The sequence below is a fragment of the Anthonomus grandis genome, chromosome 7 (assembly GCF_022605725.1).
Source record: "Anthonomus grandis grandis chromosome 7, icAntGran1.3, whole genome shotgun sequence".
NCBI lineage: Eukaryota > Metazoa > Arthropoda > Insecta > Coleoptera > Curculionidae > Anthonomus > Anthonomus grandis.
This window is the reverse complement of record NC_065552.1, coordinates 16,982,967-16,994,971: the sequence shown is the minus strand read 5'-3', so window position 1 is coordinate 16,994,971 and position 12,005 is coordinate 16,982,967. Positions and strand designations below refer to the sequence as shown.

Here is a 12,005-nt window from a genome sequence, read left to right as displayed (position 1 = left end):
CGAAGCCAAGCTGAACTAAGGTTTAGGAAATGTTGAGTCATGTAATAAAAAAATGGTATCAGGACTGATCCAGACAAAGTAAAAGCAATAGAAAATTGGACACGTATCATTGGCAAACACAAGTTAAGAAGCTTTTGGAACTTTGTTCATATTAAAGAAGCTTCTCAAGAAATTTGTCTTAATTTGCAAAACCTCTACATAAGCTTACAAAATGATATTTAGTTCGTCAAGACTTTTTAAAAGCATTTTTAAAGCTGAAAAGAACAGTGTGGGTAGATATCTCCAACATTAACGTATTTAATTCTAGAGAAAGGGTAATTTTGATTACAGATGTCAGCAATGTTGGAATAGGAGCCGTTATTTTTCAAAATTATAAAGACGACGAGTAAGTATAGTCCAGTTCAGAGATCTATTAGAATATTTGATGTGCCGCGAATAGTCCGTGTGCCGGTGTTGCTTGTATTGTCACATGGCATGCATGTTTAAATCGCAAAATTTTATGTGGAAAGAGTCATAAAGTTATATTCTAAGCGATATATAATCATTCCATTAAATAAATAAATGTTTGAGATTTTTTTTTTAAATTTAAACATTTGATTCGTAAAATTAAACTACATCCGCCCACGTACTATTTTGTTAGACGTCTGACCCTTGTCACAGCCACTCAAGCCTGAAAAGTTGCACAGGTCCGGCCTTTAATAATTTATTTGTATTTAAAATTTTATTATTCTGAATTTTTGGGTTTAGTTTTATAAAGCTAGAAATTCAGGATAGTTGATAGCAAGATAATATTTAATTTAAAGGTAAGATTTAAGTACGTAAAATCAGTTTAATCAAAAATTTTAATTTAATTTAATATGTAGGAGAGAATAGGTGGTACAAATTACTTAGGCCTATTTATTCTGTGGATTAAGGCATTAAAGATTTACTTTTTGACACAAAAGGGTAAAATGTTTTGGTTTGTCTTTAAACTTTATATATTTCCTTTTTTTGGGTATTCAGTATTAACGGTATTAACGGGGATTTTGGCTGCCACATTCAATGTCCTTTATTATTTTTTTTTAAATTTCTCTATATTTAGTACCAACATCTTTTCATAAAAATTAATTATGTAGTCAAAAAGTGGAAGTAGATTTTTTTAAATAAACTTTTACATTAAAAATCATCTAGCTGTCTATATCTTATGCGTGTAAAAGGCACAATTTTTACTTATAAAAAAACACACTTTACATCCTGAATGTAATATTAATTCATTTGTTTGCCTCATATTTAGTTATTGTGCATAATAGAACAGATTAGATAAAGATTACTAAACATAAATGCATAAGCATTTATGTTTGTTATGTTATATAAACTATTTTGTATAAACTATAAACTAAAAACTAAAAATCTTATACAAAACACTACATTTTAAGTATATTGGATCGTAAAATTACAGCGAGGATACTAAATACTTTTATAAATTTACCACTCATTTGAATCTGGCCCAAAGAGTTAATACAATTTTCTAAACTCTGTTTTTTTTTTTGTCTTTTTTCTTTAGCAGTTTCTTTCATTTAGAAAGGAAACAGTTTCTTTGTTGCGGCTATGGATTCCAACTTCATCTCGGCATATGGATACTAAAACAGATTTAAAAAGTATACATGAGTAGCAGAAATAATTTTTAAATTTAATTAGTAATAATAAATTTACAATATTTTTTTTTTAATAATTACAACTCAAATGTAAAATAGGCTTTTTTCATTCAGTGAATTATGAAAGAAGTAGTCTTGCCTTTCTGGTACAGGACAAGTGTGGCAATACCAATAACTGTAAAAAAAATAATTAAACTGGTTTTATAGTGTCTCTGTAAGACAAATCATGGACAAAAAAATGGTAAAAACCAAAATTTTAAACTTGTTTTCTTAATAAAAAGACTGTTTTTCTTACCATAGCAAAAAAGGGTTTTTTCCCCAGAGAATGGAGGAAGGGGTAGACTTTATGACGCCGAAGGACAAACAGGGGCAGTAAGCTGAAAAAAAAAACTTTAAACTTGTCTTCTTAATAAAAATATGGTTTTCTTACTGGCAAAAACATGAATTTTTTCCCAGAGAATGGAGAAAGAGGCAGTCTTTATTGTGTCGCTGAAGGACAACAGCTAAAAAAACAAAACTTTAAACTTGTTTAATTAATTAATAAAAATATGATTTTCTTACTATGGTAAAAAGGGACTTTTTCCCAGAGAATGTAAATCATACATCAATCATAAATGTATCATACTATGTTTCAGCTAAATAATATATGGATCTTTTTTCCTCCCAAATTTTTTTAATTTTCTGCAAATACTCTATACCCCACCTGACAATTTCATTACAGCAGCTCTTTTGTTAACCATCTTTAGCTTAAATCCAAGTTTTATTAGGTATCTCCGCAAGTCTGAGATTGAGAAATATTTGTCCCTTGCCGATAAAGTGTCCTTAACCATCTCTATGGTCAGAACCTCATTGTTTTTGTATTTAGAATACACAACTTCCCTTAGCAATTTGGCAATATCCGTGTTAAGTCCCTTTGATTGTCCTGCATTTCCTTTTTCTTCTGTCATTAATACCTTTTTTTACAAAATAGCATATTGTACTATAGAGAATTCCTGTTAAAAACGCTGTTTTTTGCAAAGCACTACAATCATTTGTGAACTGAGGACAATTCCTTACATTGTTATAGACAACTAGATAAATTTGTTTGTCGTCTGTATTTAAACAATTACGTTTTAAAACTACTTGACTTTCCCCTGTAGCTTCTACTTCTCTTGCTTCTTTTTGCTTTCTCAACACTAGACAATGAACTATGAGAGCTATGTGAGTCTAAATCACTGTCCAGATCACTCTTATTATTTTCATCACAAATGTTATTGTCTTTCTTGTGCACCCACAGTCTCCATAAGACCCCACAAACACTTTCCTCTTCATTTGCCCAATTTTACTGCCTATTTTCCCAGGGTCCAAACATTTTAAGGTCTTAGGTATAATACCTGAAACAAATCCACAAACACAAATAAAAAAAAACATACTTCCTCACAGTAAAAACTGCAAAGAATTTAGACGAATACAGGCCAAATTCTTCACTTTTATAAACGTGTAAAAAGCCAAACCGGCAAAACCCATCAAATAATAACCTCACATGGCCCCCCCGCCCAACTATTAAAGGTGATAGACCCATCCAACAACTATTTTAAAGGCGATAGACCCAACCTTAAAGATCTCTTTAAAAAACGACGAAAGTAATACAAAAACAGCCCAAAAATGTATTTGGTTACTGCCCCGTAATCCTTAAAATCAGTGGGATAGAGAGAGATACACAATCACTTGCACAGCCTGAAGTAGGAATCGTCAGAACGCAGGTGTTTTATCTTTGTTTAATAGACTGGCTCAAAAGAGGTGAGAAGTCTGTGAGTGCTGGAAGTGTTTAAAATAATTTGTAAAATGCTTGGATTTTAGTCCGCGGTAATTTTTTTGATATTATTTTCTTGTGATAGGTATTATTTTCTTTCTAAAAATGGACATTTTCGCAAGAAAAATAAAAAATAGTGTAAAACATGCGGTTTTACGTATATCTAAAATGATTTCATAGATAAACTATATAAAATTTTGCCATTTAAACATATACATATATATATCATGCGTTAATAAATACGACATAGGCGCACGGACTAGTTAGTGCGGCATCTGCGATACATCAAAGATTCTAATAGATCTCTGAACTGGACTTTAATAGCTTGTTTTAGTAATATTCCAGAAAAAACTATTTGGTGACTATGAATATTTTTATCTCCGATGAATAATTCTTTTATTAAAATACGATATCAACAATGCCTTAAAGAGAAATTTAAACAAGCCCAGAGATTTTTCCTTGACATCGTATTGGCATTAAGAGCTCTGAAAATTGAGACGCAGCTAGTATAAATCAAGATCACTATGATGACCCAGTATCTGGCCTTATTTTGGCTTTTCTAGGCTTTGGTTTATAAAGCCTCTAGAAATGTCATAATCAGAATAGAAAAAGAAAAGAAATATGTCTATAAAATCTGAAAAACTAAAAACTTACTGGGATCATTGGAATTTGTTGCTTATGCAAGATGGATGGTTAAAAATAGTCTAAGAGAATGTCGATGCAAAAGAAGACATTTCTGACAGTCCTTGAAAACGGTCTTCTTAAACTATTTATGGCGGTGTTGGCGGAGGTTATTTTGGAGTCACTCCTTGGAAAAATTACAAGAAAGGTTTTACTGGACCGAAGCTCAAACTAGAAGAAAAAAATGCACTATTCTGCTGTTGCGCCGGTTGAACGAACCTATAATGATATAGTGAGACCTTTTTCTATATGATGCTCCGGAACTCAATATGCTCTTATTGCTATGGAATATTTGTGTTCTGAAGTTCCCCGAGGTTTATTCGATTTCAAACCAAGAAGTAGCAAGAAGCTGAACTGGTGTTCTAGAACTGGATTTGCCGATTACAGAAAGATACATTTAGACCAAGGAAAGAACAAGTATTTCAACAAGTATGCCAGTTGCTGGAAGTTAGTAAGACCCGCCCAATAGGCATTGAAGAATTTTTCTTGACGCCTTTGACAAATGGTTCTAAGTAATCGATATGCAATGTGACGGCTGTTTTTCCTGCTTTACTTTTATTCTTAAGGAACTCCTAACAGAAATTTTTATATTTTTTCCAGATTCTCTCATAGAAGCAATCCAATGTTTAATTTTTATTTATTTCATAGTTTTGCATAAAATGCAAAATATTCCGGAAGAGATAGACAATACAAATATCAGATTAACTTTAAATCTCTACTGGAATCAGACAGCTTAAAAATCTTAAGCATGATGGCCATCGAACAGAACAGGTGAAAGTTCAACGTGGCGTTAGATAGGGACCTCTCGCTTTTGATATTCAACTTATTTTATAAAAAATTTTTAACGAAGTAGAAGAAGGTATATTTATGAACGGCTCTTATTTGGATTTCTCTTGATCCGAATTTCACCCGATAAAGTCAATAAGTCACTGTCTCGTGTTAGAGCAATAGTTACTGGGATTTATACATCTCATTTACCGAGTAAAGAAGTTTACAAAATAGGTTCAGGACTTATATTAAACGCAATTTGTTCATAATTTTCTACTATAATATAACCCATGAAATATGCATGAAATATTATCTATAACAGTGACAGCAACTTCAGACCTCCGGGAGAGAATACACCTACTACAAAGAAATATAAACCTTATCCAGTCGACGAACACTTTGCCATAATAATAGAAAAAAGCATTAACCAAAAAAGACCTATGGAAACAGAAGAAGACGATGAAGATAAACTATTTTGCTTATCATTATTTAAAGAACTAAAGAAAGTACCCAAACCCAACCGACTAAATTGAAGATACATAATTATAAGCAATAAATCAAAATAAATGTGGTAAACTAACAATTATCTACAAACATTCACCAAATACACTTTTCATAAAAAAAAAAGTTCACATACTAGACGTATGTTTCTAAGGCTCTACTATTTGGTCACATTTTTATGGTTTAAAGTAGCCCGCTCATAGTAAATGTTATATCATATGGGAAATTTTGTTTTGGAGATAACTACGAAAACGAGAGGAGTGTTTCTCAATACAGGGAGCCTCAAATAAAGAAATTCCACTCCAACTTTTAAACGGCTGCTCTGCCCAGTTCTGCTAACAATTGATGGTATTTCCATTGTTATTCTCGCACCTGGGATCCACTAGGCATTTTTAACATTATTCACTAGATAAAAACTGAACTAAATTTTTATGGACTATCTAAGGCATGTATTGTTATTATTTTTATTTCTGTTGACATTTCAGTATTATGCCTCGAGCGATAATCTGAGGTTATAAGGTTGCGAGGCTATAAAATTTTGTGTACGGAAAGATGTTAGACAACTTTTAATGAAGAAAAAGGTCAAAGTAGGGCCTATGAACAGAAAATTGAGAGTATGATGGAGGAACTTAGGGAAAAGGATAGACACTTAGAGAGAATTCGTAGAAATAGTCTGGTTTTTGAGGATGAAGTATTTCTAGCGGAAACTTAATATTCTCAATAAAAAAAATGACTAACTTAGTTACGAGATTGACAATTTTAAGACTAAGGAACATGATCTGAATTTGTTGGTAAAGTCTCTGGTACAGGAAAAAATGGATCCTTCACTCAAAATAGACAAATTAACGGATTTAAATAAGGACCTAATTACCAACACTCACGCTATAGAAAACGAGAGTCTTGCATATAAACATCAAATTTCTTTGCTACAAAGAGATGTTGATGAGTATTCTTCTATTAATGAAGAAATGGTGACTTCTATAAGAGTTTTAGAAGCAGAAAAAGAAAGCCACCTTTTGGAAATTGAGCTTTTGAAAACTCAGCAGGTGATATCAACAGTCACTGACTCCGGGAATGTCAGGAGAGAGTCAGACTAAGATCAGTAAACATGATGATTTTCGTCCAAAGCTTCTGTTTGTAGCTGGAAAATGTAATAGATTGTTTCTTAAGCTTTTACGTAACAAAATGGGACATGTGTACAATATTCAATATTTTCTAAAACCTGGTTGCTTGACTCGTGATTTGGTACTAACTGCTTCAGTTCTTGCTTCCAATTTTACCAAGAGCGATTTGGTGATCTTGTGGTTGAACGGAACATATTCTTTTACATCTATTATTAACGATTTTATCATTCCCTGTAAAAACACTACTTTCCTCGTTATGACAAGCCCTTATTTTGGACCAAGTTGCAGTGTTGTATATAATAGCAATCTGTCATTATATAAAGCTTTTCATAAAAATAACATTGACCTAAGTCGAATACTTGAATGCAATTATGCTAATCATTTAGCTGATTTGGCCTGTATATTACATAGCCCCATAAAAAAATATTTTCTAAACCCACTGCATAATTCTAAGCATCTAAAACTAAAAAGATCACCTAATTTAGCGAAAGCGTGGGAACTGCGTCTGAGCGTGAATTAACTCACTAGCTCGAAGATTTTCCTTTTTAAAAAATTTATTTTACAAATAATATTACATTAGAGCTTAAACTACTTCTAACGTATTCAACTGACTGACTAAACAATGGGTAAACAAAGAATATATAAACATGCAATCTGATATGCTGAGCTAAGGGCTTTCCATAGAGGTAACTCCTCCCTTGTTAGACAGAACTACCACTTCAAAAGGGTAGTTGAATTGGAGGGCTGGAACTGATGGCTTCTTCTTCTTTCTTCTTTAGGCAATAAATCTTGGTTCTGTAGATAAATAATAAATATGTACAAAAAATAGCAATTAGTACATATATGAACACGGTCCATAGGCTTGGTGTTCTGGAAAACTCTGGATACGATGAATAATCAGGAATGGATTCGATCCGGTTTCGAAAACTTTGTAGTTCATCCAGCTTGATATCTTGTAAATGAAGACTCAAGTTAAGGATGGGCACTTCTGTAGAAACAGACTGGAAATCTGGAAATATTATTGGTTGTTTGTCCACGTCGATTACTTTTTGGAAATTAGTGATTGATAGGTGAGCGACTTTGAAGTTGCATCTGCTGGGTAGGTTTAACAGAAAGCTTCCAGATAGTCTTCGAACTTCCTTCTGTTGGTGACAACTCAACTGCACCATTTCTTCTTGAGGGAGTACAACGATCCAATCAAATGATTGATCCAGTTGATTGACTATTGATTTTGTGAGACTAATATCAACTTGTGGGCATAAGGTGGAGTTGATAATTTTTGGGGTTTCAAGTAAGCCTACTGCGCAAGAATTATGGACTCCGAGATCTTTCAGGTCATCTTTATCGCAAAGGAAGGTTCCAGGTTTAACTTCTTTGCATGGGTCCTCTCGATGAATGTAGTGCCATTGATTTTTTATTAAATATTTACTTCGCGGTATTACAACCCTAAACAGACTCTGATGCCTTATCGGTAAAGAATAAAGATGATAATATTCAAATAAGTTAGGACTAATTATAGGGATTCGAAGCAAATATACAATTCTATTGTTAAGAATAAAGCTATCTACATTTATGATCTTTTCAAAATTAAATATTTCTTCAAAAGTAACTTGCAAGGGCATACTTGAAGTTCCTACGATTTTTTCAAGGTTTTTTAATTCGGTTAAGAGATCTTTCATATTTACAATGCTGGGATGCATTAATCCAAGCCTAGAAAAAGTTAAAGAGTTTTCAACGTCTTGCAACACTGCATCAATTATTTCATATAAGTTTATTATTTGATTTAAGATGTCTTTTATGAAAAGTTCATATTCATGTCGTGTTATAGCATTTTCTACAAGTTGATTTATATGTTGAATTTTGATCGCAAGAAGGTTTTCGTTATCGCTTATCTTATTAATTGTAGCATTAAAATTTTTTTATAATGCTTGTTGAAAGAGAGTTTTGGTTTAATAAGTTAGAAGCCAATTTATTTTGATTTTGTTGCAGTTCTTTAATAAGTTTATCATAATACTCGCCATCGCTAGCATCTAAATTGCCTGTAATTGCCTTAAAAATAGATCCAGCTACGTTTATTATGCCTCTTTTAAATCGTTTAGAATTAGGGATTAATTCTCTTATTTTATTTTCTACTCTTAACTTAATTAATTGTAGAATTTTTAAATAATTACTTGTATTATTATAGTAATCTTTATGAGTCATTAAAGCACTTGTTACATTTATCGTTTGATTATTTAATTTATTTATTTCGTCAAGGATGGGGTTAAGGTCGTAGTAATGTATTAAAGTGTGGGTGTATTTTGTAACTTGAGCTGTTCCTAATCTGTACGGTAAAATTCCTGGGTTATCTGCTACCTGCGTTATCGTAATTCGGTTGTCATTTGCGAGCACGATCGTCGCAGAGCTGAAAGAGAATAATTGTGCTTTTAATCAAAGCTGTAAAGTTTTTTTAGTGGGCGTCTTAAATTGCTCATATGTATTTTACCGTGATTTTCGGTCGTTATTGTTTTGCGGTTTTCATTTACTGTTTCAATATTACAGGGTTTTGTAAATTTATCTGATAATTTTTGCCTTTGATGTTTTTTTATATACACACTTTGATTAGGCTGAAATAGCTCGGGCCCATCGCGTTTTTCATTAATTTTTCTAATTAATGTTTCCTTATTTTCAACAAGTTTTTTATTTAGATTTTCGTATAAAAGACGAGATTTTTCTTTATGGGAATTTACATAATCCGTTAAAAGAATTTGATCCAATCTTATATCAAAAGGATCACATGGAGAAATGTGTCCACTTATCACTTCTATGGGTTTAAATTTGGTTACTGAGTGAATGGAATGATTATATGCTAGTAAGGCATAAATCATTTTTTTAATTATAGGGGTATTTTTAAATTCTTGATTATTAAATAAACGTATATGCTCAGATAAAGTTGAGTGAAGTCTTTCAATAACTCCATTTGACTGAGGATGGTTAGGTGAACAGAAATGTAATTTAATTTTATGTAAATTAAGAAGTTCTGTAAAAATAGTGTTTTTGAACTCAGTACCGTTGTCAACTATTATTTGTTTAGGTACACCGTGGTGACAGAAAAATATTAATAACTTGTCCACAATTTCTGTTGCAGCTAAAGAATTAAGGGGGTACGCTTGAGCGTATTTTGAGAAGCTATCAATTATTGTTAAGAATTTAACTTGTTCTAATGTGTAGGTGTCTAGGTGTATTATTTCGAAGGGTTTCGATGCTGTTGGCGTTACATTCATTTGCATAGTGACCGGGTTTCGTTCGTATTTACTTCTTTGGCAAATTTCGCAATTATTTATATATGTTTGGATTGTATTTTTTAAATTTGGCCAATAATAGCGTTCTTTAATTTTCTGTAGGGTTTCATCGATACCACGATGATTGGTCTTAGATTCATGATAATTTTGTATTATCTCGGGTATGTCGCGTTTATCGGTTACATCGATTAATTTTTTTAAACATCGTCGAAGCTTGAGAGAAGGCCATTTAAAAGTTTTTCGAATAACTTCAGAAAACTTTTCATAAACTTCTGGTTTTTCAAAATAGATATGATATTGTTTATCAGCTATAACGTATTCTTTTATTAAATTTAAAATATCATTTTCAAAATTATTTTCGGAAATTTGAGCAGTAATTCTGCGTTTTTTCTCAAATAAAATTGAAATTTTTGGTTTGGCTGGTGAATGTAAAACAGTTGAAATAAAAATTTGATTCGCACCATAATTGACTGGGATACCATGGATTGGTATTCCCACAATAGGGTCTTCACTTTGATTCGTATGAACGGTCATGTCGTCATCATCAGGTGGTTGTTTATCAGCTGTTGGAGTTGTGACTGGGTCAATGACTTGATGCGTGACGTCATCATCTGGTTGAACCATGGTGGAAATTTGATCTAAATCTTCTTGTTCTCGTGAAGGTCCTTGTCCTTCCTGTAATTCTCTATTAAACTGTTCGATATAATCTTTAAGATCAAACCTGTTTGTTTCTTTAGTATGTATCTCTATTCTTGAAAGGGCGTCCGCATTTGTGTTAAGTTTACCTTTTTTGTAAATTACATTATAGTCATATTCATCAAGTTTAATGCGCCATCGCATTAATTTGGAACTAGGGTCTTTTAACGAAAATAACCACTGTAAGGGCTTATGATCAGTGATTAAATTAATTTTCCTTCCAAAGATATAAGGGCGGAAATATTTCGTTGCCCATACTAAGGCCAAAAGCTCCTTCTCTGTTGTCGAATAATTTCTTTCCGAATCATTGAGAGTTCTTGATGCATACGCTATTGGTAAATCATGCCCTATTGGTCCTTGTGATAGCACTGCTCCAAGGGCTACATTACTAGCATCCGTAGTGAGATTAAATGTTTTTGTAAAATCTGGATACTGTAAGATAGGTTCATTTACCAAAAGATTTTTACATAAATGAAAACATTCTACAAATTCTTGGGTGTGTTCGATGTTCGCACCTTTCTTTAAACATTTAGTTAGTGGTTTTGTTATACGGGCAAAGTCCTTAATAAATCTTCTGTAATAGCCCAATAATCCCAGAAATCCTTTGATTTCTTTTGTCGACTTCGGTATTGGATATTTCTTAATTGCTTGAATTTTGTCCGGGTTTGGTTTGACACCGTCTGCTGTTACAACGTGTCCAAGATAGGCGACTTCCTTTCGTAAAAATTCGGACTTATCTAATTGTATTTTGAAGTTAGATTCTCGAAGTCTTTGAAATACACATCTTAATCGTTCTAGGTGTTCTTGTAACGACGTGGAAAATACAATAATGTCGTCTATATAGACAAGACATTTTTCATTCTGGATACCTTTTAAAATATTGTCCATTACACGCTGGAACGTCGCTGGCGCGTTCTTCAAGCCAAAAGGCATACGCAAAAATTCGTAATGTCCCTGCTCTGTATTGAATGCTGTTTTTTCGATGTCATCTTCATGCATCTGGATCTGGTGAAATCCACTTGCCAGGTCTAATGTGGTAAAATAATGACACTTGCCAAGTTTGTCCAATAGATCGGTTATATCAGGCAACGGGTATTTGTCACCTAAAGTTTTAGCATTTAGTCCTCTAAAGTCGATAACGACTCGCCATTTTTGAGTGCCCGATGCATCTTGCTTTTTGGGGACAACCCAAATTGGTGAACTCCATGGAGAGTTACTTGGTCGAATAATTTTTTGTTGCAACATTTTATCGATTTGTTTTGCAACTTCGGCTTTGTGTACTTGAGGATAACGGTATGATTTGGTATAAACTGGTATTTCATCTGATGTCCGAATTCTATGTTTAATTTTATTCGTGAATGTTAAGGGGTCATTTTCATTATAAAATATGTCACTATATTCTTTAATTAAATTTAATATTTTAGTTTTCTCTTCTAAGTTCATATGATCAGTTCGAAATTTAGAAAAATTTAATTTGCGTTGGTGTGAATAAACGCTTTCGTCATAATTATTTAAAGAGATTGTTGGT

At 32.5% G+C, this 12,005-nt stretch overlaps 2 protein-coding genes across 5 annotated transcripts in view; one reads left to right on the top strand and one right to left on the bottom strand.

Annotated features, from left to right (window-relative positions):
• The window catches only part of LOC126738179 (uncharacterized), a 56,730-nt gene that overhangs the window by 11,437 nt on the left and 33,288 nt on the right, over positions 1 to 12,005 (top strand). The gene's annotated exons all lie outside the window — the stretch shown is intronic.
• LOC126738180 (uncharacterized) lies at positions 1,269 to 8,149 on the bottom strand. Of its 3 annotated transcripts, none has more exons than XM_050443386.1 (3): positions 2,065 to 8,149; positions 1,930 to 2,011; positions 1,269 to 1,809 (listed from the first exon to the last, which is right to left on the bottom strand). In XM_050443386.1, exon 1 carries the CDS (start codon positions 8,120 to 8,122, stop codon positions 7,220 to 7,222), a length of 903 nt encoding a protein of 300 aa, XP_050299343.1. In that variant the 5' UTR covers positions 8,123 to 8,149; the 3' UTR covers positions 1,269 to 1,809; positions 1,930 to 2,011; positions 2,065 to 7,219. The 3 variants fall into 3 exon arrangements, with proteins under 3 accessions (XP_050299343.1, XP_050299342.1, XP_050299341.1); XM_050443385.1 differs by having other exon boundaries at positions 1,269 to 2,011; positions 2,065 to 2,137; positions 2,196 to 8,149; XM_050443384.1 differs by having other exon boundaries at positions 1,269 to 2,011.